A 26,361-nucleotide genomic window follows, 5' to 3' on the forward strand; every position below is an offset into this window, starting at 1 on the left:
ACCTCGGACACGGGGTTGGTGCAGCCTGTTGGGGGCTGTTGTGCTCTGCTAAGGGGCTGCTGACTGTGCTTCTTTCAGATCGAAGAGGAGCTAGCCGCCCTCCAGAAGGAACGCAGCGAGAGGATAAAGTTTTTGTTGGAAAGGCAGGAGCGAGAGATTGAAACGTTTGACATGGAGAGCTTGCGAATGGGCTTTGGGAATTTGGTCACATTAGAATATCCCAAGGAGGACTATAGATGAGATTAAATTTCTTTGCCATTTAAAAACAAAAAGCAAACAAAACAATGATAAAACTTGCAAAACCAACATTCCCCATGTTAACGGGCGTGCTCTCTCTCTTTCTGTCTCTCTTACTGACATCGTGTCGGACTAGTGCCTGTATATTCTTACTCCATCAGGGGTCCCCTTTCCCCCTGTGTCAAGTCCCGGTGCAGGACAGCTCCTGGCAGTCTTTTCCATAGTATGTCACAGTATTGATGTCTCTGTGCAATGATTAAAAATGTTTCAGTGAAAACTTTGGAGACAATTTTAATGGAAAAAAAAAAAAGTGGATGTATGTTGCTTTTGAGCAATCACTCATTTTACCACCAATCAATGAAAGTACAAGCAAAAAAAATAAATATCAAAAGATATATACAAACCCAGGGGGAGAGAGACTAAATCCGCAGCCTTACCTTAACTAGCTGCTGCATAATTTTATTTTATTTTTATTTTTTTGGTATTTATTCATCAGGAATAATTAAATAATAAAAATTTTATTAAAGATTGAAAAATTTGATACATTTTACAGAAAAAAAAACTTAATCGTGATGTACATATCAGTGGTGACATATTATTACTTTTTTGGGGGTGGGGAGGGGCGGGGCGAAGATCTGGTGATTTTTAGAAGAACCATGCCAGGCGAGGCGGGGATGAGACCTCAGTCCTCGGCATATTCTTGATTGTATCATAATCATTTTCTGCTGTCGCAGAGAATGTGAATACACTTAAATGAGCCCACAGGATCCCAGTAGCACAAATTGGGCTTTGTCAAATCATGTATTTTGTGTATAGAAGGAATTTAAGGAGAGCTTTTACTTATTTTCATATTGTATTTTAACTGTTTCTCTGATCAAAAATTTTTTTACTTCTTTCCCCCTTCCTCCTGCTCCCAGCCACCCTGCCTACTCTCCAGTTCAGTACTTGGAGGTCAACACTGTCTGTTAGATCATCCCCAGCCCTTTTCTTTTCTTTTTTTTTTTTTCTTTTTTTTTTTTTTTTTGTTCCTCCCCCAAGTCCACCCCCAACCCCATGATCTTGGTCACAAATATTGCATTATTCACACTTTCAAACTGTGTATTTTCTTACAATAAAAAGATAAAAAAAAAAGGCTTTACTTCTTTTGCATGCACTTTAAAAAAAAAAAAAAAAGACAAAAAAAAACCAACAAAAAAACCAACAAAACAACAAAAACATTTTTCAGGTTCCAAGGAAGAGCATGAATAACTGTCAGAGCTTTTAATTATATTTGTAAATAAAAGTGTTCATCACAACGCCTTGCTGTCTCATTGGGGGAAGAGCGGCTCCCCAGCACAGTCTGAAGGTGGGAGCAGGGAGGTGACACACTCGCTCCTGCTAGCGCATCTCTTGCGGACGACACCAAGGGGGTGAGATCGGGAACCTCGGGGGCTTTGGTTCAAACCTGCGGTTTTTGACAGTGCAGGTTTTTAGGCTAATGGAATGGTGGGTTGTGGGGGTTTTTTTTTTGTGTCCCACTTCCAGCCTGAGAAGTCGCAGGAGGCCTCAGCCAGTGCTGAGCACCGCGAAGGACAACTGTTCAAACCTGTCACCACCCACCCTCTTTGGTAACTGGGGATGTTTTCCTGAAAAACCATCAATCCCTGTTTTAATGTTTAAATATTTTAATGGCTGGGTTGAAAAACTGCTTGGGGCAGAAACAACCACCTTTCTTAGTTACAGCCTCACTCGGGCTTTTCCAGGGCCTTGCTGCAGCGTGCTGAGTATTTCAGTACCCGTTTCTCAGACCACCTGGGTGCAGACCTTTGAGAAAGGGGGAAGGCTTCTAGTTCTGTGAAGTAGAGTTATATCAGCTTCATCTCTTTTAAAGATGTCAGGCTGGACCAAAGGTTCATTTTCTGCTTTAAGCACTTAGGAGACACCACCAGACCTTGCCGCAAGCTGCCGGAGGATCAGGAAAGCAACTGGGACCCTGCAGCTTGGCTGGGAAGCGGCTTCAGGTCAGTAAAGCTGGTGGTGGTTCTCATGGGAGCGGAACCTTGCAGCGGGGGTTCAGCTGCATCGTGTGGTGCTGGGGAGGGCCCCCTGACAGGCAGGGACCGGCCCCTCTGCCACCTGCCCAGCGTGGGCTGAAAGCACCAGGCTCCCTCAGCCCGGGGGGCTGGCAGAGCAGGTGGAAGGGCTTGTTAAGAGCCGGCCAGTGCCCACAGGCTGCCCCATCAGCACCAAGAAACATCAAGGTTGGCAACAGGAACCTTTCAGGGGATAAATTACCCTGCTGCTGGGTGAGATGGTGGCTTCAGAAACAGCCCAGGAAAGAGCATGTTCTCTGAATTTCTATTTCATGGCACTGCCCTTTGCCATGAACCTTTGCTGTACAACCTTGGTTCGGCAAAGCCGCGCCTCAAGGGCAGTGGATTAAGTTTGTACAAGGTTGTTAGAAAGATGTGACTGCTTTGAGCTGCATTCCTCCAGCATCAGCACTTGTTTCAGGCAGCACAGGAGTGCAGAGCTCCTGTCAGAGGCTCCAGCCTCTTTCCAGCAGGCAGGGGAGGAAAGGACCCTGACAGCGAGCTGCTCCTGTAAGCACTCCCCTTGCCCCCCAAGAAGACAACCACACCATCCACCTTGGTAAGTTTTTTAATTGCACTGTGAGCAACCAGCACGTTAACATCGAGTCACAACAGGACTTGAACAAAACAAAGTGGTCTCTCAGCTTTGAGTGGCAACAGAGAACAGAAAGTAGTGCTACCAACCAGCTGCCCTGCCTCCTCCTCCCAGCTACACCTTCACTGCCTTAGTGGTTCGCTTAAGTGAAGTGGAGGCGCTGGCCAAATACTTAAAGGTCAAAATAAAAAAACAGGAGAAAAAAAAAAGGGGGGGGGGGGGAGGTGTTTCCCTTAGACTGCCATCTCCTTGCCTGGGAAGGGGAGAGTACACAGCCAGCACCAACCCAGAAGTGGTTCTGTACCCACAGCACTGCCACATAATACCATTTCAGTACAGCAGAAACACTCTGAAGTGACACTAATTCACAAAGGCTTTGGCTTCCCTTAAGCAGGTGGGCCTGGAGAAGGTGGCCCTTCCAGACACCTTGTCAGAAGCTCATCTAGCTAGCGGTCACCTGTACCTACGGGAGTCAGCTGAAGCACAGCAAGGTCTGGATCATGCCACATGGAAGCGCGTTCAGGCCAGGGACAGCAACAGTGTTACAGTTCCGGGGGTCAGTGCGGGAGCAGTTGGGTTCAACTCACTAATCAAACAGAACTACAGCAATGTGCTCTAATCAGCCTGGTCTCCAGGGGTGCTGCACAGTGCTTCTGCGTGTTCCTCGCTCTACTTCCCCGACAGCTGCTCATAGAGCTTTGGCACATAGTTATCCCACTCTGCCTGGTAGCAAGTACCAGCCACTGGCACCCCCAGCCCATACTTGCTGCGGAAAGAAGCCACCTTGAAATTCCCTCGTTTGTCACCAGAGCGATTAGAGAGGATGGGCTCATTGCAGGTCAGCTGCTTTGGCTGCTCGTACACCAGCCACACGTAGCGATGCAGCCCTGTGGGGAGGAGACAGCAATATGAGCGCCAGTCACCTGCAATTCCCGGGTTTAAGGTTTGCTCTGAAGCAACTCCAGGGGTGCAGGGAAACACACGCCTGCATTCTTCAGGATCAGAAGTATGATGGAGCTAAGGGAGCTGAGAGAAGATGCACTCGATAGGCTTGAATAGCTCATGTCCTGTCCAGGCTACTGCTTCCCCCCCACCAGACAGCACTGCCTACCAACTTCAGGCAGCACAGACCTGCCTACCAGACAGCAAGGGGACAGCGGTGACATGTTCTCGTGCTGGCCATGGCTGCGTGCAAGTGCAAGCAGTCCTGTGTAGGGCTTTCCTGCAGCGCAGCACACCCTTTGCCCAGCCATGCAGCACATGCCAAGTAGGCAGCCAGTTTGCTGCAGGCCTGCCCGCCCGGCCCTGTGCACCGCATTTGATCCACACAGCGCTGTGCTCAGACTGCGGGAACAGCTGCAGCTAGGTACCAACCTGTTCCTTTGGGAGGTCCGGAGCCAACGTAATCCGACAGCACAGTCCCGCTCCCCACGTCATTGCCTTTCATGTTGGTCACCAGGAAGTGGTGCCATTCCCTGAAAAGAGTAGGCAGAACCCGATCAGACTGCATCGCAGCCCCAGCTAAGGCCCTTCGTTACTCCCAGCTGCTGCTTTTCAGGGTAACTGAAGCTAAGAGCCACCACTGCTTTGACAGACCCAAAGAGTCCTTGAGCAGGTACTGCCCTATTCAAAGTGCAGAGCTTGTCAAGACCAGCTCTGTCATCCCACCTTGTGGATCCAGGAAACTCAGAACCTGATCCCTAAGCCTGAGTATTCCACACACTTCTGAGCCTGACTTGAGAAAAAGTGAGCTGGTGCCATGTTTCAGACTCCACTGCTAGCACAGACTAACCTAATTGGAAATCAGACACCTGCCAAATTAGAGTAAGCAGCAGATGCTGTGCTTCTCCAAGCTACAACACACCTCCAAACACCCCTGGCAACAGCAGCTGCTTCCTCCTGTGCTGTCCCTGTCTCAAGGAGAGATGCAAGGTCACTGTTTCTATCCCAAGCTACAGCTACACTGCTGCACCTTAGAGCATGTTCCTGACCTCCTTCTAAGCCTCTGCTCGAACCGAGAGGGATGCTCCATTTTCCCCAGGCAAGACAGGGAGTTGCCCACCCTTATTACCTGAACTTTGGATCCTTCCTACTGGGTGCATCTGGGTCTGTGAGAACCAGGGTGTAAAGCTTCTGGGGATCACAGCCATCCCACTCAATGCTGGTGGGGCGGTGCTGGACCTGGAGGGATAACAGCGTCAGCAGCAGCCAGCCCCGTGCCTGCACCACCCGCTGCACCGCACAGGGAGGCCACCTGCGGCCAGCGCTGGCAGTCACACCCGGCTCCAGGGCCGTTCGTGCCAGCTCGCACCCAGCCTGTGAGAGCCCACGGAGCACCGGGGAGGCCAGCAGGGCGCGGCACCGCTCCGCGCCCCGCACCCCGCCGGGCTCACCTCGGGGCTGCCCCAGCCAAGGCGCCAGAGGCCCGGCCGCCTCCCGCCATTTTGCCGCGCCGCCCTGCGACACACCCCCAAGCGGGGGGGCCCCGCTCACCTGCGTGGGCGTGAGCACCTTGCCCAGTTCATCCACCTCCACGGCGCCATACTTGACCCGCAGCGGGTGCGCCGGCTTCTGCTCTACCTCGGTGAGGCTCAGCGGCCCGCTCCACAGCCCCAGGTCCACCGGCATGGCTGCGGCTCTGCGCCCCGCTCCGCGCACTGGCCCGCACCGCGCTCCCATTGGCGGAGGAGCTGCCCGAGCGCCGGCCCGCCCCCGCGCCTCCTCGCTCCTATTGGCGGAGACGCCGCCACGCTCCGCTCCCATTGGCGGCGGCGCGCCGCAAGCCTTTCCCCGCTCCCGCTGTTAGGGCGCCCCCTGCAGCGCCGCCTCGGTCTCTGCGCAGAGCGGTTACCTGGAGCGGCGCTGCTGCCGTGGCCGGACGCGCGTTGATGTGCCGCGGGGGGCTCCATCGCCTCAGCCCGGTGTGTGACGGCCGTGCTGTGCCTTCCCCCAGCGGTAACGTGGCCTCAGGAACCAGAGGATACCTGCGTGCTTTACAGCCCTTGCTGCGGGGTTATGCAGAGAACTCTGGGTTACTACATATAACAAACCAGCCTGGAAGCTGCTGCCCGCAGTAGTGGACAATGCAGGACCATTGGGTCCACTTGGCACCAGTCAGCAGAAGAAATCCTGTCGTTGGGACAATTTAACACATCTGCTGCTGAAATTTAACAGCACACTGGCTGTGCCTTGTTACATTCACCAAAGGGAATCCTGGGAAAACCTTTAAAGAAACTGAAAACGTCCATAGCTTTCCCTTCCCTTGTTGGCTGCTGCCTTGGGACCCCTCCAGCTGTGGAGCAGCTCATCCCTCACCCCGGCTACCTGCTCCCTCCTCTCGGTCCCTCCGAGCTGCTGCCTGCTTTTTTTTCTGTCTCCCATACCCCAAATCACACAGTTTGTGGCACGGTTCATAGTCATTTACCACTGCTCCCCGCTCCCACTGCTTCTGGGGTGTCTCTAAGCGGTTGAATTACGGGCGAGTTCCCTGGGCGGGGGGTTTCGCTTGCTGCCTTCACTGAGCTTTACCCTCCGGGCACAGCACCCTCCCTGCGCCACAGGCTCCCGCTCCTCCGGCCGCCCCCGAGCTCCGTGCCCGGCCCCAGCACAGGGAGAGCGGCCCGGGGCTGCCCAAGATGGCGGGGGGGCGCCCCAAGATGGCGGGCGGGGTCGGGGGGGCGCCCCAAGGTGGCGGGCGGGGTCGGGGGGGCGCCCAAGATGGCGGCGCTCAAGATGGCGGGCCGGGGCGGTGGGGACTGATGCACGACCCCCTTCACGGGCCCCGGGGAGCGAGCGGGCCCGTCCGCCCTGCCCTGCCCGCTGGCCGGGGCGGAGGCCAGGCAGCACCGCCTCCCCGGGGCGGGCGGCTCCGGCGGCGGCACACGGCCATGCGGCTGCCCGGCGGGACGCTGCCGGCCCCCTTCTTCCTCGCCCTTTGCGTCTGGAGGCTGGTGCCGCGCCGGGAGGCCGCAGGTAGCGGGGCTGAGGGGAGGGGGCAGCCAGCGCCGGGGCGGCCCTCAACGCCCCTCGTACCTCCGCCCGCCGCGCTCCTGAGGGGAGCCCCCCAGCCGGCCCTCGTGCTGGTTCCTTTTCTTTAAAAGTACATTTTTTGTGTCGAAAGTAGCCACATTCCCTTGGGAAACGAGGCGGGCAGGCGCCGAGGGGCTGCTGGGTGAGGGGGCTGCTGCGGACCCTGGCGTTGGCTGTGGGGTGCGGGTGCCATTTGGGGGGGGGAAGGGGAAGCAGGACAGGCCAGAGGGGGACACCGGCCCTCGTGTCATCATCCTCGGTGGCCGCTGTGACATGGGGGCGGCTCTGGACTCCCGGTTCGGTGCTGGGCCCCCGGTCGGGTGCTGTGCCCCCAGTTCAGTGCTGGGCCCCAGTTGGGTGCTGGGCCCCCAGTTGGGTGCTGGGCCCCCAGTTGGGTGCTGGGCCCCAGTTGGGTGCTGGGCCCGCGGTGCGGTGCGGGATGGGGCTGTGTGGGCCAATGCTCCAGCAAGCGAGTGACTTTGTGTTTGACTCTGTAAATTATTAAGCGGATTGATAAGAAGCTGCCTTCTGTGTAACTGTGCAAATTATGAAGTTGATGCTTGCAAAGTGTTCGCGCCTCATCTATAAGGCGAGCCTAAGGCCATCCGAAGAAGACACCAAGAAGATAAAGAGGAAACAAACTGGTCCTCGTCAGCTGTCGTGTGTCGTGTGCGCTGCTGCCCCGAACAACTGCACGCAAGCGGGACAAAAGTTCGTAAAGAGGAAGATGTCCAGCCTTCATCAAAAAGAACCCCACAGAAGACCACCAAGATGTAGCACACAAGTGCCAAGAAGGCGTTCCTTTATTTTGAATAAAACACTGCCCACTCTCGGATAGTTAATGAATACATAAAAACGTGTCATGGATATGTGTAAGATGAGTGTATGAAGCAGGAGTCAGGAAAGAGACAGAAAAGGAGCGTGTTTGGAGGAAATACCCCCATACACCCAGCCCTGAATAAAATCCCTGCTTGATAGTCATACGACTGCTGAGTTCTTTGTGAGATTTCTGGGCTTCACTGTGACCCACTGTGGTTCGGGCTCCTACACTGCTCTGGCTCCTCAGTCACTCGTTTGTTGCCCTTCTTTCTCAGCAGAAATAGCCCGTCCTTGCTTTCCTGTTGAGCCTTTTAAGATGTGTACCTCTTCTTGACTGTGTGTCTGCACTGAATGTTTTCAGTTGCCAAATACCTCTTGGGAGATCCTTGGACAGCAGCCCCCCTAACAAGCCCCAGAGGGCTGGTCTGTATCAGATGTGCAGGGCATTGCTGGCAGAAGAGGGCTTTACCCGTTCCCTACATCCCTGACACTGCCCCTTCTGTTTTGCAGGAACAGAAGAAGTGGTCTTCGGAAAGGTTGGAGGAAGCGTCCTCCTTTTATGCCGAAATGTCTCCAAAGAAGCAACCGAGGTGGTCTGGTTTCAAGGGGATCCGCACTCTTTCCCCCCGCTCTTCTCCTCGAGGGTCGCCTTCCCACCAGACATCCGTTTCTCCCTGGTTGACAACAGCGCTCTCAGCATCACAGAGCTGCGCCTGCAGGATGAAGGCAACTACACTTGTAGGGAGGTGCTGAACAAGACGGACCACGAGCACAGAGTCCAGCTCCTAGTAGGCAGTAAGTCTGTCTCACATCTGTGAATTTCCTCCCTGCAGTCTCACAGGTCCCCAGATTCATCTGGCACTGGTGGAAAAATTATGTGGAAAAGGGCAGGGTGGCCGTAACATGCAAAATCTGTGAGCGGGCTGGTACTACTCAATTACGCATTCACTCACAAGCTCCCAGAGACGTGTCTAAATGGTCTGTCGAGGCTCAGTTGTGTGCAGTGCAGAGGACAAAATGCCAGCTGTTAAGTCCTTGCTGTGTCTCTTCAGTTCTTCTTCATTGGTGATGATAAACCAGGTTTTTTGACAAATCTTTTGTATCCTGTAGCTGTTCCAGGGTGGCCCTTTGCCTTAGAATCCGGCTGACTTGAGCCTTCATAAATCTTAGGATTTATGGAGGCTGCTGCTCACCGTCTTTTTTTCCCTCAGTTGAAATACGTGTTTGAAATATATGAGCTGGGCCGTTCCTTGTTGCCATCCTTTCGGTGTGAGAGCGGAGGGTCCTCAGCTGGTCAGTTGTCTGTGCTGAGTCTTACTTACAGTGCAGCCTTCTGATCTCAATGGAAAGACCGCATTCCTCAAATTTACTGCTGGGAGCCCTGTCCTGGGAGATTCTGTTAAGCAGCACAGGCCATGTTTTCAGCCTTGTTACCTGTTGTGTCTTTTGGTGCCCTTTCGCATTTCCATCTCTATTTCATTAATTCATTCTCTTAGAAATCTTCACAGCACGGGTGGAAGATTAGGCTGGAGAGCCGCTCAAGTCAACTACTTTGCACACCACTGGTGCAGGTCCTTTCTGCTTCTGCCAGGGAACCATTATCTTGCCTGGATGCCTTGTCTCCTGTGGGAGCAGCCCTCTCCGCATCAGCAGGGAGCACAGCTCCTGTGGCCGGTACCACTCTTGGTGCCTTCACCAACTCAAATCACATGTGACGAAGGCTCTGGCCCCTCACACCTGGGCTGTGACCTCCTGTCCTTTACACCAGCCAAGCCCATGTTATAGGGTTGAGGAGGTACTGCTGCCAGTTTGCCTCTTTCACTCACACTGTGCTCTGTTGGTTCCTTGTTTTCTTGCTGGATCTTTCCGTCAGCACCTGCCATGCATAAGACCTGTTTTCTGTTTGCATTCAGGGTGTTCCTTCCTTCTTGGTGTTTGGTGGAAGATGTGTGTTGTAAAAGTTACACCTGTTCTGTAAAGATTCAATCTCTGAAAGTTCGCATGAATAAAAATTCCCTGCCTGGGGCAGGGAACCTGCAGATAGGGTTTGGAGGGTCACAGAGGGCTGGAGTGAAGGAATTGAACCTGAAACTGCTGCAGAGAATATATGTGTAGGTATGGGGCTTGGGAGGGGGGAGCCCTAAATCTGGAGCACTGGTGCAAAACACTCAGGAGCAAAAGGTATCCATGGCATGCCAAGTGTTGGTGCCGCAGTCTGAACTTCATTAGTTAGCATGGAATTAATGTGTCAGTTAATTTCCCAAGGGTACAAAGGTGAGATGGGACACTGATGTGCCCTTAAATAGGTGAGAGGAGTATTTCTGGTGGTGCTTTAGATCAGCAGAAGCAGCATCAGGAAAGGCCAGAAGTTGAAGCTTCTCAAACTCAGAGCAGAAGCACGGGCCCTGCAGTGCTGGTACTGGAACAATTTAGCCTGGGCTGGAGTGAACATCTTGGATACAGACTTGGCACCGCTATGAAAGAGCCACCCAGGTTCTGTAGGCTTCATGTGGAAGTTACCAGTTGACAATCTTCAACCCATCTCATGGTTTATACTAAGAAGTTCTCTTTTTGCTAAAAACTGCATTTTAAAAACCCACAAGCTGTAGAGTAAGCATCCTAGCAACATAAAGGTGTGGCCCTGCCTCGAGGTGCTGTTCTGTGTTTGGTTTGGTGGGAAGCTCGTGGTGTGAAGGAAACAAAGATTGCAGAGCTCCAAGGGATTCCTTGGTATGTTTGTGTGCAGTTTGATGTAAGTGGCTCTTCCATGGGCATGAGGTCCTTTTTGCTGGTGTTCTGTGAGGGGGTTTTCATTGGCGGGGGTGTGTGTGTGGAGATTTTTAGGGTTTTGGTTTGTTAACGTTTAAGGAACAGATCTCTGTTAGCATTTAGACAGAAGCGTAGAGTTATACTGGGAGAGCCTGGGAGTTCAGGATGTAAAGCTGATGGCTTCAGGAGGCAGGTTCCTGGAACCACAGAAGAGAAGGTGCAGCTCTGTGGCTGGATGTCCTGGAAGGGCTGTGTCCACCTCTTGACACAGGGTAGTTTCTGGTGACTCAGGCTGACAGGTTGCTGTAACGAACCACAGCCAGGATTTGGGATCAGTTATGAGACCTCCCCAGAGCTGGGACGGAGGAAGCAGTGTAGGGAACTTTCCTGCCAGACCTGGATGGTTTCAAAGATCATAGGAGACGTGTGTATGTGGTTCCTGGAAAGCCAAGCCCTAAGGAGGTATGTTCTTGTAGCTCACATGGGGTTTTGCCACAATAGTTTCTTTTTTTAACTCATGTCATTATTTTGCTCCGCAAAATAAACATCAGGCATCCCTCTGACACCGCTTGTGGGGGGCTTGCTTTGGCAGTGTCTGATCTCTCTATGGGGTCTTGTTCAGCACTGGATTAAGCAAGTCAGCCACAGTGGCACAGTGTGTTAATTCAGCCTGGATCAGAGTCCAGGATCCCTATGGCTGCTAAACAAACCCGTGTGTATGCGCACGTGTGTGTGTGAAAACACAGCTGATGGCAGAGAGGCAGGAACTCATACTGCCCGGAACGTGAGCCCTGCTCTGCCCGAAGGGGTTGATTGCCCTTGGGTTTCTGTTAGCTTCTGACCGGCTCCTGGCACCCTGTAGTTGTTTCTGTGTTGAGATAACACAGCCATGGTGGTTATGGAGTGGCCCTGGCACGAGGCCAGCGGTGACTTACCCTGCCTCTGTTCTTTGCTGGAGTTTGTCCCCATCCTGCAGCGTGGTGCGGACACAGCGTGTGGTGCCTGGCCGAGTAAAATTGTCTGGCCCCACGTGGCAGTGACAGTGGTGGTGGGAAGGAGCAGAGCACACCAAGGTTTGGCTTCAGTGGCACGTGTCTGTGGGCCTGACCCTGCGAGCTGGAGTCACCAGGACTCCCTGTGGGCAGAGCATCTTGTATGCAAGGAATAGCTTCCTCCTCAGTGTGCTGGGCTCGCTGGGGAAGTGCTCCAGCTTTGAGCTGGTGGCTCTAAGAAGCTAGTTACTTGTCCCTGGGCAAGAGCTCTGATACTTTCCGTGTTCCCTTGGGAAATCCAAGTGCTTGGATCAGTGACTGGGAGAGGCAGAGCCTTGTTCTCAAGCAGTGTGAATTGGTGTCACCCCTTGTAGCTGTGGCATCAGGACCAAGGGCAGCGTGGAGATTTTGTTCTCCCACTGCATTTTTAGCTGCTTATCCCATCTCCGCTGGATAAACCTGTGGCAATAACGTTTTGCCTCCCTGTGCGTTGGTCCCTCAAGGCTCGGCTGTGGTGGCTGTGGCAGCCCCCTGCTTGGTCGCTGTGGCTGTCACTCAGTTGTGCTCCCCTGGGGCTGTGGGATACAGGTAAGGGAGCAAGATAAGCAGGGAAACCGGGAAGATTTTCAAGAGGAACGGTGGCAAACATGAGCACTTGTGGGGGGGTTCCAACCCTGAGACACGGCGAGCTGTAGCCTGGAAGTGTTTCTGACCATGTGCTGTTCTGGCTGATAGATCCGCCGCAGTCAACCCCAAAATGCTGGGCTGAGACCTCCTCATCAGGGCTGATGCTGCAGCTGTTTTGCAGCTGGCCTGGGGGGTATCCCCACCCCACCCTGCACTGGAGAGAAGAGGGGCAAAATCTGGAGAACTCAAGCTGGGTCATCAGCTCCACAAGCTCCTCGGACACCCATGTGGAAACGCTGAACAGCTCCCACCTCTCCCACCGCAAAGTATTCAAGTGTGTTGGGAGCCATATCGTCAATCAGGAGGAGCCTGCATGCACTGTGGAGATAAGTGAGTTGGCTTGCCTGCCTTATTAACTACTAATGAGCCTGCTAATGGTGGGGCAGACAGGTACCCTGGTCAATCTCTGCCCTCCAGAGCACTAAAGCAGTGGTCAGGCAAGCCACGGGTGCTTGCCGCAGGGGGAGATGCTAACAGGGCAGCCTGGCAGGGTTTCACTGGCATAGAGGTGCCTGCACCTCTGCAGGCCACAAGGCACAGAAGTCCGGCAGCTGAGATCCACTGCAGCATAGTTGCAGGTGAGTTGTGTCTGGGGTTCATCTTCAGGGGCCAACAAATCTCCTCACACCTGGCTTTTCACCTGTGTGAGCCCTCATGCCTGTGTTAAGGTGAGAGGTGGTTTTAGTGCCTTGCTCAGCTTGAGATTAAGTTTGGAAGGGCTGGGTTTATAGGAGAAGGGTCGTGCATGCCCCCAGACCCCCTTCAGGCATCTGAGGGATCTGACAGAAGTGGCTTTTGAAAACCTGAGCTGCGTTTATCCTCCAAGGGTTGTCAGGGCTACACAAGAGCTCTGCTGATCCCAAGGAAGGTTACTGGGCTGCCTTTGCCCTCTCCCATCTTCCCGCTGACTACCCTCCAGCCGTTCTTCCCTGGGGATATAAAGACAGGTGTCAAAAAAAGGGACTGAGCAATGTGAAGGTTGCTCAGATCACTCCTTGGAAGGCTGCTAAGTCTTGTGAGTGAGCTGAATGCCAAATCCACAGCGCTCAAGTCCCAGACTCCTGTCTGACTTCCTTCTGTTAATGATTATTAATCAGTCAGGTGGCTGATTGCTTGTTATGTTGAACTCCTCCATTCCCTCCTTGACTCTTTCTTTATTCTTTCTTTCTTTTTTTCCACTTGGGCTGTTCAGAAATCCCTTCACTGGAATCGGAGCCCCCAAAGACCTGCTTTGTGGGTGACAATGTGACCTTGACATGCCGTGTGACCGAGAGCACCCCAGCAGCGAGGCTCACCTGGCTGCGGGGCATCACCCAGCCAGAGGTGGAGATCCAGCCTGGAGGGAGGTACCTCATCACCCAGGAGGGCAACGTGTCCCGGCTCACCATCCAGAACTGCTCCCAGGGCACCGACGGGGGCTGTTACATCTGCAAGGCACAGAACCCCGTGGGGCTGAGGGAGCTATTCGTCTGCCTGACGGTGAAGCGTGAGTGGGGCTGCCTGGGGTTGCTGTGGCAGGGATTGAGGAGTGGGGACACACCTCACTGGGGCTATTGGCGAGCCCGCAAGGAGCTCCGTTTGCCACTAAGAGCCCTCTTTGCCTGTTGATGCTTTCCATACTCTTACAGCAAGCACAGATGCAGGACTGGGTCCCTTTGGCCCAGGGTGAAAAGGCCTGATTCTCCTCACCTCAGCGCAGTGGGCCTGAGAGAGGTGCATCCTTGGTCCTTCCTGGGGGTTGTGAGCACAGAGGAGCACCTCTGCAGGCCACGCTGCTCAAGGTGCCATGGGCAGGGGTTGATACGCTTCCACTAAACGCATGTAGCCACAAAAACAGGGGCCTTGCTCTGGTACTTTCTGTATCGATGAAGCATGAGCGCCTGAAACCCTCACCCCTTGTGCTGGTGAGACTGTTGCAGCGATGGGAAATGGCAGCTGAGGCAGCACCAGGACCTGCTCTATTACTTGCTCTGCGAATTCCTCATCTGTCCATGTCCTGGTGACAAGCTGGCCTCCTGTGTCTCCTCTCCACAGAACCAGAGAACATCGTTGGGGTCGTGGGTGCAGTGGTGGTCCTGTCCCTGCTGGCTATTCTCACCGTCACCGGGGTCGTCCTGTACTACAATCCCCTCCTGTGCCTGAGAGGTAGGAGCTCTCCTCTGCGCAAGCCAGGGAGGGGGTTACTCCTTCCTGGGGTGGCCTGGGTTTATCCCTAACCTGCTTGTCCATTCTGGTGTGCTGGAGTCAGCCGCAGATGGTCACCGCAGCCCTTGGGCCTCATCCTGCTCCTGGTGAAAACCCTGTCAGCCCTGGAGGCAGATGGGTTGGGAACACAAGGCTCTTCCCCAGCTGCGTGCTTCAGGCACCTTCCCCTCGCCTCCTCCAGGGAGCTGTGCTGTGATGGGCTTCTCTCTCCGTGTGACCTCCCTGATGCTCTTGTCGCATATGTGGGCAGGTCACCTTCGCCTCTGTGCTTCTGCCTGTGGCTGCCAGAGACCGTCCCGCTGCAGGCAGGATTGACAGGGTAAAACCAGCAGCACTGCCTGAGGGACTGCAGCAGGACTGGTTTCTAACGCTGTCTTTCCCTTCCCTTCTCTCCCATTCAGGTGCTGCATTCAGGTGAGCTGATTTTCCGCAGCCCAGTCCCGCCTGGCCTCACTAGTGTGTCTCCTGGCAGGGATGATCTGGTAGGGTCAGGAATCCGCCTCTGAGGCAGGAGCCGTCCCCAGAGCAAAGCTGTTCTTCCCTGGGGGCTGTGCCTCCCACGGGAAGGGAACGGTGCCGCTGGGTGAGACTTGGCGTGGCCGCGGGAGCAGGAGGTGGAGGGGAGAGAGGGGAGCACTTGGGCAGAGCAGGGGTGGCATCCCTTTGGGGTTGTGCAGGGTCGGTGCTGGCAAGGCTCCCGGTAGCGTGGGGGTTGCCGCTCCTTGGTGCGGGTGAGCCCAAAGACTGCGAGCAAATAGAAACAGCGATCTGCAGCTGCTCTGCGCGGGCGGTTTCACCGTGTCCTTCCCCTCTCAGGTGGGATGTCTGGTAGCTGCACACAAACAAGTGCCGCCTTGGGGTTCAGGTGCACCAGATTTCTTCTCTGCTTGCTGCTCACACCACTCCTGGCCCTGCTCCTTTCCCTTGCCCCTGTTCCTGCGGCTGCGGGGCGGCGGCATGGGAAGACTTTTCTGAGTGCCTTTGCTCCCCATCTGTGCGGGAGGGGGCAACAACTCTGCTCAGGAGGGGCTCACGCACTTCAGTGCGTGAATATTTGTGGTTTGAGGACTTCAGAAGACAAACGGGAAGCGGTGCTTAATGCCGTTGGTGGTGTTGCTGCCAGCAGGGTCTGAAACCAGCTGTTCTTTGAACATAGCTGGTGTGGGATTGGAAGAGTCCATCAAAGCTGGTCACTTTGGTGTAGAAGGTTGTCAAAGCCAGGGGAGGCACCGGCTGGAGGGAGGGGTGAGGACAGGCTGCCCTCAGCCTCTCAGTGCCTGCCTCCCCTTGCTCTGCTCTTCACAGGAATCAAGACTCAGGTGATGTGCTAGTGCTGGTGGACTCGGAAGACGATGATGAGGGGAGGGGGGAAGAGGAGACCATGAGCAGCTCCACCAAGCATGAGGCGCTGGCACTGGTCAATGGGAACAGCGCCCAGACCGCTTACCTCAGCCGCCTGACAGAAGGTGAGCCCTGGTACCCGCCTGCTGGCAGAGTTCTGGGGTGGGAGCCGCCTGCTCTCCTGCCAAGCTGCAGGTCTTCCAGGAGCGGCTGCTGGGGCAGGAAGAATTCCTGTTGTCTGGCTTGTCGGCTTTTGCTGAGGTGCCGCTGCTCTGTGCCCCGCGTAGGTGACGATGGCGAGCAGCACAGCAAGGTGCCTCCGCAGGAAGCGAGGGGAGAGGAGATGTGAGGCTTGTGGTTCCATCCCTTGCAGAAGCACACAGCACCCGGCTGGGCGCCAGCATCGAGCCCGTCCTCACTGCAGCGGGGCCGGGCGCGGGCCCGTAGCGTCCTGCGGCGGGCTGGTTCGGTCAGAGATCCCCTCTTCTTTCTCCACTCTCCCCCAGCTTTCATCCTGCCCTTCCCCAGCCACATTTCTCCATTTCTTCTCTCCTCTTTTCATGTTCCTCTTTGTCTCAGGTGTCCTTTTAAACAGGGTTATGCCCAGCGCAGGCAGAGCTTGGGAGGTGGGTCCCAGTAGCCTGCTTTGATGCCTGTGACAGACTGGAATACCAGTATGGGGTTCTGGCTCAGTCACCACGAGCGCTGCTGGGGTTGCGGGGAGCGTGATGGAGAAGATTGCCGCGGGGCCGGGGAGGTCCTGGAATAATGGAAGAGACAACTGGAGCACATGCAGGACATGGGTGATGCTAACTAGGCAGGCTTAATTGTTTTCGTTATAAATATTTTTTCTCCTAGTCCTTCTGAAATACCGCTCCGTGTCTGAGTTGGGAGTTAATCTGTACCTTGTGGTGTGGTGAGGCTGGAGGCGAGTGTGGGGCTCGGCCAGAGGAGGACAGGGATCGGCTGTGGGCGGTGGGGGGTGGGATGAGAGAGTTCGTAGAGGGTGATGGAGGAGTGAGCGCACACAGGGGATCTGAGTGTGTGTGGAGGGTCCCGGGGGACGTGGCCACACACATGGGGGGCGCAAAGGGGACCTGGCAGCACGCGGAGGGGAAAGGAGGCCCTCCCGGCACCGCGGGCGGAGTGGCAGGGTCTGAGCCGGCCCTGCGCTGCGGGTAGCAGCAGCGCGAGGTGGAGGAGAGCCGAGGAGGCGCGGGAAGGGGCGACCCGAGCGCTTGGTGGGACGGTGGTTGGGGCCGGTTGTGCACGGGGGTCCCTGAAGAGGCGTGGAGCCCGAGCGGGGGGTTCGGAGGGGCTGGAGCAGGGTCCGCGGGCTGGGGGGGCTGGAGCGCAGCTGCCGGTGGGACCCACCCGCGGGCTGGCTGTGAGCAGCCTTGGTGCGGGCCCTGCGCCCAGCTCCCCACCCTCGCGCGCTCGCATGCTCGGAGCGGTGCCCGGAAAATCCCAGGGAGCTTCGGGAACCTCCGGCTGCTCCTGGCAACGGCGTTGTGCCGCCGCCATCTCGGCTGCCCCGTGTTCCAGCTCCTGGGGCCGGCCGCTCGGCGAGCAGCAGGCGCCAGGCGAGACGGCCTGCGACACGGAGGACGACGTGCGTGTGGCTGTCCGGGGTCAGCTGCGGCTGCCGTGAGTGAGATCCCTCCGTGTCCCCCGCGGGACAGGCAGCTGCCCACCCGGCTCCCGTGGCAGGTGCTGGAGGCGAGCGAGGGCTTGGCAAGGGGCCAGCTCACCCTGTCCCCACTGGTTCACATTCCCATCGCTGGGTCCCCAGGGTGCCACTGCCGGGGGGGGGTGTCACTGGCTGGGGGCTGGGACCCCAGGCAGGGGGGCTGTGGTGTGTCCCCAGCTGTGGCACCCAGGGAAGGGAGGGCACCCTGGTAAGTGTTGGGGCTCCATCTCCACCCGCACCCCATCCAGAGGTCCAGCACACTTGGGGTGCCCACGTGCTGCCCAGCGCGCTCCCAGGTGGCTTCCACGTGGGTCCCCCCACCAGGAGCTCCCGCTGCCACCCTTGGGAACGGGGAGCTGCAGAGCCTGTTGCCCAGCTGCAGGCTCGGGGGAGGCAGGGGGATTCCCTGGGGTCTAATCAGAAAGCTGAGGTTGTGCCGTGACTTGACCTTCCCTGGGACACTGCGGTGGCACTGGGGGTCTCGCAGTGGGGGGGAGGCTGAAGCAGGAGGGATGGTCAGCAGCAAGGCGGGGGTCGGTAACCTGAGTGCGAGTAGGGATAGCCCTGGCTGGTCACTGACAACCCCTGCGTGCGTGGGAGAGTGGGCGAGGCTCCCGTGCCGAGCCCTGGCAAGCAGCGGTGGTCCCTGGGGGGTCCTGGTCATGCCACAGCAGCGGGTGCTTCCACCTGGGCGCTCCCCACCGGACCACGGTGAGCTCCGTGCAACCTGTGGCAGGATGGTGCCAGCGTGGGATGGTGCCACGCTGCTGCCCTCCACACGCTTGCTGCTGAAGAGGCGGGAGGTGGCAGAGGTGGAGCGGGCACTGCAGAGCCAGCGGGAGGTAAGGGCGGCCCCCAGCCCCTCCGCGTGCCCCCTCCCTGGGGGCTGCAGCCTGGCCGTTCGCAGGCTGGCACCCATCCTGCCTTGGGTGCACCGGCATGGGGCGATGCTCTCAGCGCCTGGCAGTCCCACAGGCCTTTCAGCAGAGAATGGAGCGCCTGGCGCAGCGCCGGCAGCAGCTGAGCCAGAGGGAAGAGCAGTTCCGGGATGTCGTCCTTGAATTCGACGAAGTCCTCAAGGTGCCAGGGTAGGGGCCGGGGCTGGGCTGGCCGTGGGGGCCCCGCTGACCCTGTCCCCGCACCGCAGGCTTCGGCAGCGAGGCAGGAGCGGTTGCTGTGGCGGGCAGATGAGGAGCGGGCGCAGGCGGCGGGGCAGGGTGCCAAGGCCACCCGCCTGCGCCGGGAGCTTGAGGGGCTGCTGCGGCGCAGGGAGCGCCTGGCCCAGCGCCTGCGGAGCCTCCGCGGCTTCGGTGAATATCTGCAGGGCGTGCTGCCCTCCGTGGGGCAGGTGGGTGCAGGGGTCCCTGTGGTGTCACCCTGCATGTCCCCGAGCCCCTTGTGGGGGGTTCAGCCCTGTCCAGAGCAGCCCCCCTACCTCCGCAGCCGCTCAGCCCCCTCCCATTGCCCAGTTCCAGGACGTCCCAGACATGCTGGCCCATTTCGGGGCGCTGGCGGGGGTGCGGGCAGCCCTGGCACAACGGGCAGGAGCCGGGTGGGAGCAGCTGGCCCAGCACCGGGCACAGCTCCGGCGGTACCGCGAGGAGGCCAGCAGCAAGCTCCTCTGCACCAACAGTGAGCTGGCCCAGCTCCGCGCACGCCTGGAGGCTGCCCACAGAGACGTGCTCCAGGGGGTAAGGGGGGATGTGGGGTGCCCAAGGACCACCCCAGGGAGAGGGGCAGCAGTACGGGCCCCGAGCGTGCTGCAGAGGGGAGATGCCCATCGCGGTGGCAGCGGGAAGCTGGGCTGTGACCCCTGGGCTGAGCTGGGGGTCCCCATGGGCTCAGAGAGCATCGTCAGCAACTGTGCATGGGGGGATACGCAGCTGGGACCCCTGGGTCCCCCTGTCCCAGCCGGGGGATGTGCAGGGGACATGGGGCAGTGGCTGAGGTGGGGCAGGGATGGGGCTAGGGCTCTCTGCCACTGTCTCCCAGGAGTCCTGCTGGGCCCACATCCAGAGCACGGCCGCCCAGAAGACCCTGCTGCTGGGGCAAGTCAAGCTGGCAGTGCTGCACCTCTTCCAGCTCGCCACCGCACGGCTCAGCGTCGGCACGGATGTGGCCCTGGAGGACACCGAGGCCCAGCTGGACATGGTCAGCACAGCCCCCTTCCCTGGGCAGCGGGGCTGGGGGACACAAGGGGACACTCACATCCCCGGGTGGCTGTGAGTGGCATCAGGCTCCCATCTCTGCAGGTGCTGCTCTGCATGCAGGACCTGGCCGCCATCTGTGCCGAGCTGCACCCTGGGCAGCCGGCGCCACGTCCCCACTTGCCTGCAGCCCCCCGCATGCCCTAGCTGTGTGACAAGGCTGCCAGGGTGCCCCCAAGCCAGGAACAGCCCCTGGGGACGACTGCCCGCTCCCAGGGCTGGGGAGAGCCTGCCCTGGGCTGCCACAGGACTCGTAGCACCCCCCAGGGTCGGAGGTCGCTCCTGGACAAGTCTGGGAACCCCCACGGTGAGAGGCAACAGGGATGAAATAAACCCCAGCTGTGAACCCGCAGCACCTGCCTGTTCTCGGACCGTGTGTGGGGGTGGCCCAAGGGGGAGGAATTACCCCAGGCACGCCACTTGCAGCAAGGACAAAGAGGAGTCGGGATGCAAAACCAGCCAAATATTTCATGTCTCCTTCCCCGACACCCCACCCCGGTGTGGGGCAAGCTGCTGGGCCACGGCCCCCTCCCCTACACCCTCTTCCGCAGCTTGCCCTTCTTGGCGGCTCCCACCCGGCGCCCGAAGGCCATCTGCCGCAGCTCCTGCACCCGCTGCCGGTTCCGGGCCTTCAGGCGCTTCAGCCCCCCGCTCTGCAGGAAGCGGTGCTTGGCCGCCTTCTTGCGCTGCTTCAGGATCTGCTGCTTGTTCTTCAGCTCCGAGCGCACCCTGGGGGCTGGGGGCTGCCCGGACCCTGCAGGGGACGACACAGCCAAGGTCAGGCCAGAGGCCAGAGTGGGGGGGTGGTGGGATGCTGTGGGGCTCTGTTGCTCAATCCAGGTACTCACCGTGCCCACGCCCGTGCTTCCCTCTGAACTGCTCCCTGCCACGGCCATCTTCCTCATCCTCGTCCCGCTCGTCAACCTTGTACTTCTGCTTCCACTTTTCATAGCTGGGCCGGGGTGGGTTAAGGGAATGCGTGGTGACTCCCCATCACCCAGCTCCCCATCGCTCAACCCACCGCGGTGTCTGACCAGCCGCCCTCCCCAGGCCACTGCCCTGGCAGGGATCTCCGGGAGAGGGCACACGTCCAGCCCCGCTCCCCCTCCCCCACAGCCCTTGCCACAGCACAGGCAGGGAGCAGCACCCGCAGGCAGGATACAGGTTGTTCTTGTAGGAGCTGCTGATGTAGCGCCCACTCTCCGTCCGCACCTTCTTCTTGTCCTCCTGGCCCGTCTGTCCGATGAACCGCTTCTTCTTGCGGTCCCTGTGAGAGAGGGGAGGGTGGTGGGACCCCCAGCCCCAATTCCCCCCTGCAGCCAATGGGCAGGCTCTACTCACCACTTCAGCAGCTGCTTGCTCTTGTTGAGGTTGTGGTTTTCGTCACCCATGAGATCCAGGACGGCTCCAGCTGCCTGCTGCTCAAAGGGGCTGCCCTCAGCGCCCACACTCAGCCTGCAAAGGGCAGGCAATGAGAGCAGCCCCCCGCGCGGGCCGGGCCGGGACAGCGGCAGGAGCCCTCCCAGACTCACCCCCTCTCGCTCTCAAAGTCCTTGGGCCGGTAGGGGATGTAGAAGTCCTCGTCCCGCTGCGCCGTCTGCTGTGCCTTTTTCCTGGGGCTGTCTCCTCCCCCTCGGCCCCGTTTTCGCTTTTGGCCCACCACGGTGGAGAACACGTCCTGGAAGGGGACAGCGGAGGGGTTGCGGGAGCCATGTGTCCCCCCACCAGCCCTGCAAGTCACTGCAGCAGCCACAAGCTCTGGCACAGCTTGGGGGCCCCGGTGCTGCCGGTACCCAGCTGAGATGGCCTTGCAGCAGCTGCTGTGTCCACAGCAACCCCCCCATCCCTGCCCCGTTACCTGAAGGTCTTCCTCCTCTCCTTCTCCTTCTCCCTCCTCGGGCCTGGGGGGGGCTGGGCACAGCCCCTGCCCTTTGAGAGCTGCTGCCCGTTTCTCCTGCTGCCCACGCTGGTACTTCTCGATGAGGGCATGGTCATGGCGCCGCTTCGACCGCATCACGGTGCTGGCCAGCGTCCGGGACGTGGCATTGATCTCAAAGATAGTCTGCGAGCCGTGGTGAGCTGCATGGCCGGCCACACGGACCTTCCCTCCCACCCCACCCCAGGTGCCTCGTGCTTGAGGAGGGGTCTCAACTCACCGCCTTGGACTTGTAGGTTTTAATGCTGTCCACGAACTTCAGCCTCTCCAGCTCGGTGTCTTCAAAGCGAGCGCCTGGGGAACGCGGGCACGGAGAGGGGTACAGATTAGCTCCTTGGCGAGAGGAATGGGCTCCCCCTCCTCGGTGTCCCCGAGGCACTCACTGAAGAGCGGGTGCATGCCCAGCTGGGACACATCCAGGTCCTTCGCCCTCTTGATGGACTCGGGCGAGGGGCCGGGCCGGGACCGCAGGTACTGCTTGTGGGCATTGTCGGCGACACGACGCAGGCTCCGCAGCTCCAGCGAGCCCTCATGGTCCGTCAGCAGCAGGCACTCCTCATCGTCCACCAGGCTCTGGGGGACACGGCCCAGGACCCCGCCAGCATCTGCAGTCCGGGAGACACTGTGTCACCCCACTGGCATCCACTCTGGGATCGTGGCAGCAATCCAGGATGTCACAGGGCAGAGCTAACAGCCACGGGGAGCTTGGTGGTGTAACATCAGCATCCCCAATGCATGGGCTGTCAGAGCCCCCAGCACCCCATTTTCCCCAGCTGCACCCCAGTAACGAGGGCATATTGCCCCTCTGGGCAAATGCCAACCACAAGACCACGAATTCCAGCACTTAGCCAAGGGTAAAACCAAGTGGCCATGTAGCCAGTGTCCCAGCTTGGACATGCAGCCACCCTACCGCCTTCCACCAGGCCTGCCTTACCAGCGGGCATCTCCTGAGTGCCAGCCAGGACGAGCGGGCGCCCCAGGAAGAGGTGGAGGTCAAAGACGTAGGGCATCTCATCGGGAGCCACCAGCGAGTAGGCAGTGCCGCTCCGGCCAGCTCGGGCCACGCGACCTGGCAAGGAGAGGAGGAGAGTGGGAAATCACCCCAGTGCCAGCCCAGCCTGCCCCCACCCGGGCAGGTACCCACTGGTGCCCCTGGGAGCCCACACACGTGACACTGACCAGGTGGGCATGGTGCCAAGGGGCTGTGGGTGGCCAGGGAAGGGGGCAAAGGGGAGCCCACCATGGCACCTCCCTAAAGAGAAGGCACCAGCCCTGCCCCCAAGGCTCCCCGCAGTCCAGCTGGGAGATCAGGGACAGTCCTGACACTACTTTGTCCCCAGCCTGTCTCCTGAGATCAAAACAGAGCGACGTCCTGCCCCAAAAGTATCACCACCAAGCCAGGGGCATCGGTGCCAATCCAGCAGACCACAGGGATGGGAAAGGCAGGGGACAAAGGACAGCCCACTCACACTCTCCCTGTCACCCTGAGGGACCGCCAGGTTGCAAGGGCCCCTGCGCAGGGCACTGGCACCCACCGACGCGATGCAGGAACAGCTTGGCCTTGGCAGGGAAGCTGTAGTTGATCACGTTGTCCAGCATGGGGATGTCGAGCCCACGGGCGGCCAAGTCGGTGACCAGCAGCACCGGGCACTTGCCCTGGGCGAACTTGGCGATGTTGATCTTACGGGCGGTCTGGTCCAGCGAGCTGTAGATGTGTGTGCAGCGGATGCCCTGGGCCGTCAGCAGCTGGGGAGGAGGGAAGAGACATCAGATCCTCCCTGGACATGCACCCTCAGCTCCCAGGGCCCCAAGACCCCAGGGTGTCCATCCAGACCCCCAAATCCCACTGTGCTCCCGCCTCTCTTCAAGGGGCAGGTGGATGCAGCACCTCCATGACCACATATGCCGGGATTTCTCCTTCAATCCAGCGAAACGGAGGCAGAGACTCCAGCAGGGACATGCTCACAGACACAGGCACCACATGGGTCTGGAAAGGGGTCCTAGGCACCCCCCTCAGCCTGCCCTTTCACAGGGGTACACGCTGGGCACCCCCAAATGCCACTTGCCTCCTTGAGATACTCTGTGTGGTGCTTGGTAGCCACAAAGACGACTGTTTGGTCCTGGGGCTTCACCACGCTCCGGAGCAGGTGGAGCAGCACGGCTGGTTTGTCGTCCCCACGCACGTGGAAGAAAGCCAGCTGCAAAGGGAGGGCAGAGCTCAGCCCCTCGGCATCACCATGCCAGGCACTGCCACCCCTTGTCCCCTCCTCACGAGCCTGGAGCCACTGCAGGGTGGCTTGCAGGGGGCGGGGGACACAAAGCCCGTCTTGAGCCCCCCTGGCCCCTCTCACCTTGAGCTGCTCACTGAGCTTGGACTCCACATCCAGACGGATCAGCATGGGCTCGGTGAGACCTGTGGGATGCGGTGACATGCAGGACATGGGCTGCACGTGGATGCGCTACTGGGACCCGCCCCACCCATGGCTTGGAGTTGCCCTTGCCCCCTTGGCCCAGCATTAATCCAGCCTGGGTTTGCCAGGCCCGGGCCCAGCAGCTGCGGGAAGGTGCCACGTCCCTGTCCCCAGGCTCTTCTCTGGTCCAGTCCCCCCTGGCCACCATCTGTCCCTTGGTCCTTACCAGCCCGGGCAAACTCAACGAGCAGCTTGGGCAGCGTGGCGGAGAAGAGGACGGTCTGGTGGCAGTCAGGGAGCCGGGCGATGATCTCCTGGAGCTGCTCGGCAAAGCCCATCTCGAACAGCCTGCAGGGGAGGGGACAGGGGATATGGGAGTGCCTGCCACCCCCCAGGGCGCCTCTCTCCCACCATCACTCACCCCACTTGCAGGGACACTGCCAGCCCCGGGGACCCCCCTGCGCCCCGCTGACCTGTCGGCCTCGTCGAACACCACGTACTCCACGGTGTGCAGCTTCAGTTTCATCTCCACCGCCACGTGCACCAGGCGTCCAGGGGTGGCAATGATTCTGTAGGGACAGAGCTAGTGACGGGACCAGGTGGGGGGGGACACAGCGTCCCCACACCATCTGGGGTGCAGGCCCCAAATCCGACTCAAAGAAGATCCGATGGAGACCCCCTTGTTCCCCATGTGGAGCACAGGAAGACGCTCCAAGAGAACACCAGGATGTGTCCACCAGTGGTGTCCCCCGATGGTGGGTGGCTCTCGGGGGCCACTTCCCCACCAGGTCCCCTCCTCACGCCCCCACTCACATGTCAGGGTTCTCGTGCAGGGCGGCAAACTGGTCCTCCATCCTGCGAGAGCGGGGAGAGGCTGGGGCGGCGCCAGGCAGCAGGTGGCAGCTCAGCCCCTCGCCAGCTTTTGGGGAGGCTTTAGGGAAGCGGGGACCGCTTACTTGTCTCCTCCCAGGATCAGGGCTGTCTTCAAGCCTGTGAACTTGCCCAGCTGTGGGGTGAGAAAGAACCATGTTGGCAGGGGGGGTAAAAGCAAACTCCTTGCCCCCACTGTCCCCATTGTCCCCAACCACCCGCGTTGTCCCCTGTACCTCCTTGGTGAACTTCAGGGTCTGCAGGGCCAGCTCACGGGTGGGTGAGAGGATGAGGGCACGCGCCCCGGCCTGGCTGGGCCCCTTCAGCCGCTCGAACATGGGGATGAGGAAGCAGGCTGTCTTCCCGCTGCCCGTCCGCGCCATCGCCACCACGTCCCGGCCGCGCAGGATGGCGGGGATGCTCTGTGAGACATCATTGTCACCGTCACAGTCCTGCCACCACTGCCCTGGGGCGGGGACCCCCCACTCCCCACGCTCACCTTCCTCTGGATGGGGGTGGGCACCTTGTAGCCCTTCTTCATGATGCCCTTGAAGACGGGGTAGCTGAGGCCTGTGGGGATGGGGACAGGTGAGGGGGCGTGGGCAGGAGGGGATGGTCCCCATCCCAGGGGCAGCTGTCCCCTCCCTGCACGCACCCATGGACTGGAAGCCCCCGGATTTCTTCTTCTTCTGGTTCTGGGCCCGCACCATGGCCCGCGTGTCTGGCTCGGCGTCGGCGCCATCGTCCTCGTCCTCCTTGGCGGCAGGGAAGGCGGGCAGCGGGGCCGTGGGGACCTGGGGACAGCAGGGGGACATGGCTGCGGTGATGGGCATCCCGCGGCTCTGCACTGCCGGACCGGCAGGCAGGGCACCAGCGCTGGGGACTCCCGGTGGCACTGCGGACACCAGCACTGGCCCACTGGCACTGGGGACGCCCGGTGGCACTGGGCACACTGGCTTTGGGGACAGTGGCACACAGGGACTAGTGACACCAGTACCGGGGACACTGGCACATGGGACCAGTCACTGATACCAGGCACAGAAGCACACAGACTGGGGATGCTGGTACGGGGGATACAGGCACATACCAAGGATACCGGGCACAGGGGACACCGGCACACGGGGACCGGGAACACCAGTACCGGGGCACAGGGGACATCAGCACCGGGCGCACTGGGGACACGACACACGGGACCGGGAGCAGCGGTACCGAGGACACCAGCACATGGGAACTGGGCGCACCGGTACCGAGAACACTGGCACATGGGGACTGGGCACACCGGTACCGAGGACACCGGCACGGGGGGCACCGGACATGCCGGCGCCAGGCACGGGGGCGCCGGTACCGAGGACACCGGCACACGAAGACTGGGCGCACCAGCACAAAGGACACCGGCACGGGGGCACCGAGCGCACCGAGACCCTCCCCCGGCCCCCTCCGTACCGGCGCTCCCTGGGGCTGGCGGCGGGCGCGCGGCGGCGCCATGGCGGCGGCGGAAGCA

General features: G+C 59.2%; 5 protein-coding genes and 1 long non-coding RNA gene across 18 annotated transcripts in view; 4 read left to right on the forward strand and 2 right to left on the reverse strand.

The window, feature by feature from the left end:
• The window catches only part of TAOK3 (TAO kinase 3), a 95,128-nt gene extending 92,015 nt beyond the window's left edge, over positions 1-3,113 (forward strand). For all 4 annotated transcript variants that reach the window (XM_040605773.1, XM_040605793.1, XM_040605783.1 and 1 more), the window contains one exon: positions 79-3,113. In XM_040605773.1, the coding sequence (XP_040461707.1) occupies positions 79-240 (162 nt within the window). In that variant the 3' untranslated portion in view covers positions 241-3,113. The remainder of the gene's footprint in view (positions 1-78) is intronic.
• On the reverse strand, positions 2,862-5,576 carry PEBP1 (phosphatidylethanolamine binding protein 1). The gene is made up of 4 exons (XM_040605817.1): positions 5,398-5,576; positions 4,976-5,085; positions 4,279-4,379; positions 2,862-3,791 (listed from the first exon to the last, which is right to left on the reverse strand). The coding sequence occupies exons 1-4, from the start codon at positions 5,530-5,532 to the stop codon at positions 3,574-3,576; spliced, it is 564 nt and encodes a 187-aa protein (XP_040461751.1). The 5' UTR covers positions 5,533-5,576; the 3' UTR covers positions 2,862-3,573.
• Positions 5,577-6,670: 1,094 nt separating this feature from the next.
• On the forward strand, positions 6,671-16,603 carry VSIG10 (V-set and immunoglobulin domain containing 10). Of its 7 annotated transcripts, XR_005829599.1 has the most exons (9): positions 6,703-6,876; positions 8,263-8,547; positions 12,249-12,530; positions 13,393-13,686; positions 14,235-14,345; positions 14,807-14,819; positions 15,711-15,871; positions 16,034-16,215; positions 16,326-16,603. XR_005829599.1 is itself a non-coding variant. In XM_040605950.1 (8 exons), exons 1-8 carry the CDS (start codon positions 6,792-6,794, stop codon positions 16,093-16,095), a joined length of 1,293 nt encoding a protein of 430 aa, XP_040461884.1. In that variant the 5' UTR covers positions 6,703-6,791; the 3' UTR covers positions 16,096-16,603. The 7 variants fall into 7 exon arrangements, 4 of the variants coding, with proteins under 4 accessions (XP_040461912.1, XP_040461874.1, XP_040461894.1 ...); XM_040605950.1 differs by having other exon boundaries at positions 16,034-16,603; XR_005829602.1 differs by lacking the exons at positions 16,034-16,215; positions 16,326-16,603 and having other exon boundaries at positions 6,695-6,876; positions 14,807-14,887; positions 15,711-15,795.
• On the forward strand, positions 6,886-7,914 carry LOC121093553. The gene is made up of 2 exons (XR_005829610.1): positions 6,886-7,248; positions 7,306-7,914. It is a non-coding gene; the product is annotated as an uncharacterized LOC121093553 (long non-coding RNA).
• Positions 16,283-19,995, forward strand: CFAP73 (cilia and flagella associated protein 73). Of its 4 annotated transcripts, XM_040605999.1 has the most exons (8): positions 16,283-16,372; positions 16,605-17,393; positions 18,173-18,278; positions 18,412-18,516; positions 18,584-18,784; positions 18,906-19,127; positions 19,429-19,587; positions 19,689-19,995. In XM_040605999.1, exons 2-8 carry the CDS (start codon positions 17,188-17,190, stop codon positions 19,788-19,790), a joined length of 1,101 nt encoding a protein of 366 aa, XP_040461933.1. In that variant the 5' UTR covers positions 16,283-16,372; positions 16,605-17,187; the 3' UTR covers positions 19,791-19,995. The 4 variants fall into 4 exon arrangements, with proteins under 4 accessions (XP_040461933.1, XP_040461942.1, XP_040461926.1 ...); XM_040606008.1 differs by having other exon boundaries at positions 16,605-18,278; positions 18,880-19,068; XM_040605992.1 differs by having other exon boundaries at positions 16,605-18,278.
• A 96-nt stretch (positions 19,996-20,091) lies between these two features.
• Positions 20,092-26,350, reverse strand: DDX54 (DEAD-box helicase 54). Its single transcript, XM_040605928.1, has 20 exons — positions 26,304-26,350; positions 25,516-25,654; positions 25,360-25,430; positions 25,097-25,282; positions 24,947-24,996; positions 24,804-24,845; positions 24,464-24,559; positions 24,217-24,338; positions 23,931-23,992; positions 23,646-23,777; positions 23,115-23,325; positions 22,514-22,648; positions 21,963-22,184; positions 21,800-21,873; positions 21,502-21,705; positions 21,176-21,321; positions 20,985-21,098; positions 20,806-20,910; positions 20,492-20,595; positions 20,092-20,397 (listed from the first exon to the last, which is right to left on the reverse strand). The coding sequence occupies exons 1-20, from the start codon at positions 26,343-26,345 to the stop codon at positions 20,177-20,179; spliced, it is 2,478 nt and encodes an 825-aa protein (XP_040461862.1). The 5' UTR covers positions 26,346-26,350; the 3' UTR covers positions 20,092-20,176.
• Between the last annotated feature and the right edge of the window lie 11 nt (positions 26,351-26,361).

Source organism: Falco naumanni, chromosome 1 (genome assembly GCF_017639655.2).
Source record: "Falco naumanni isolate bFalNau1 chromosome 1, bFalNau1.pat, whole genome shotgun sequence".
NCBI lineage: Eukaryota > Metazoa > Chordata > Aves > Falconiformes > Falconidae > Falco > Falco naumanni.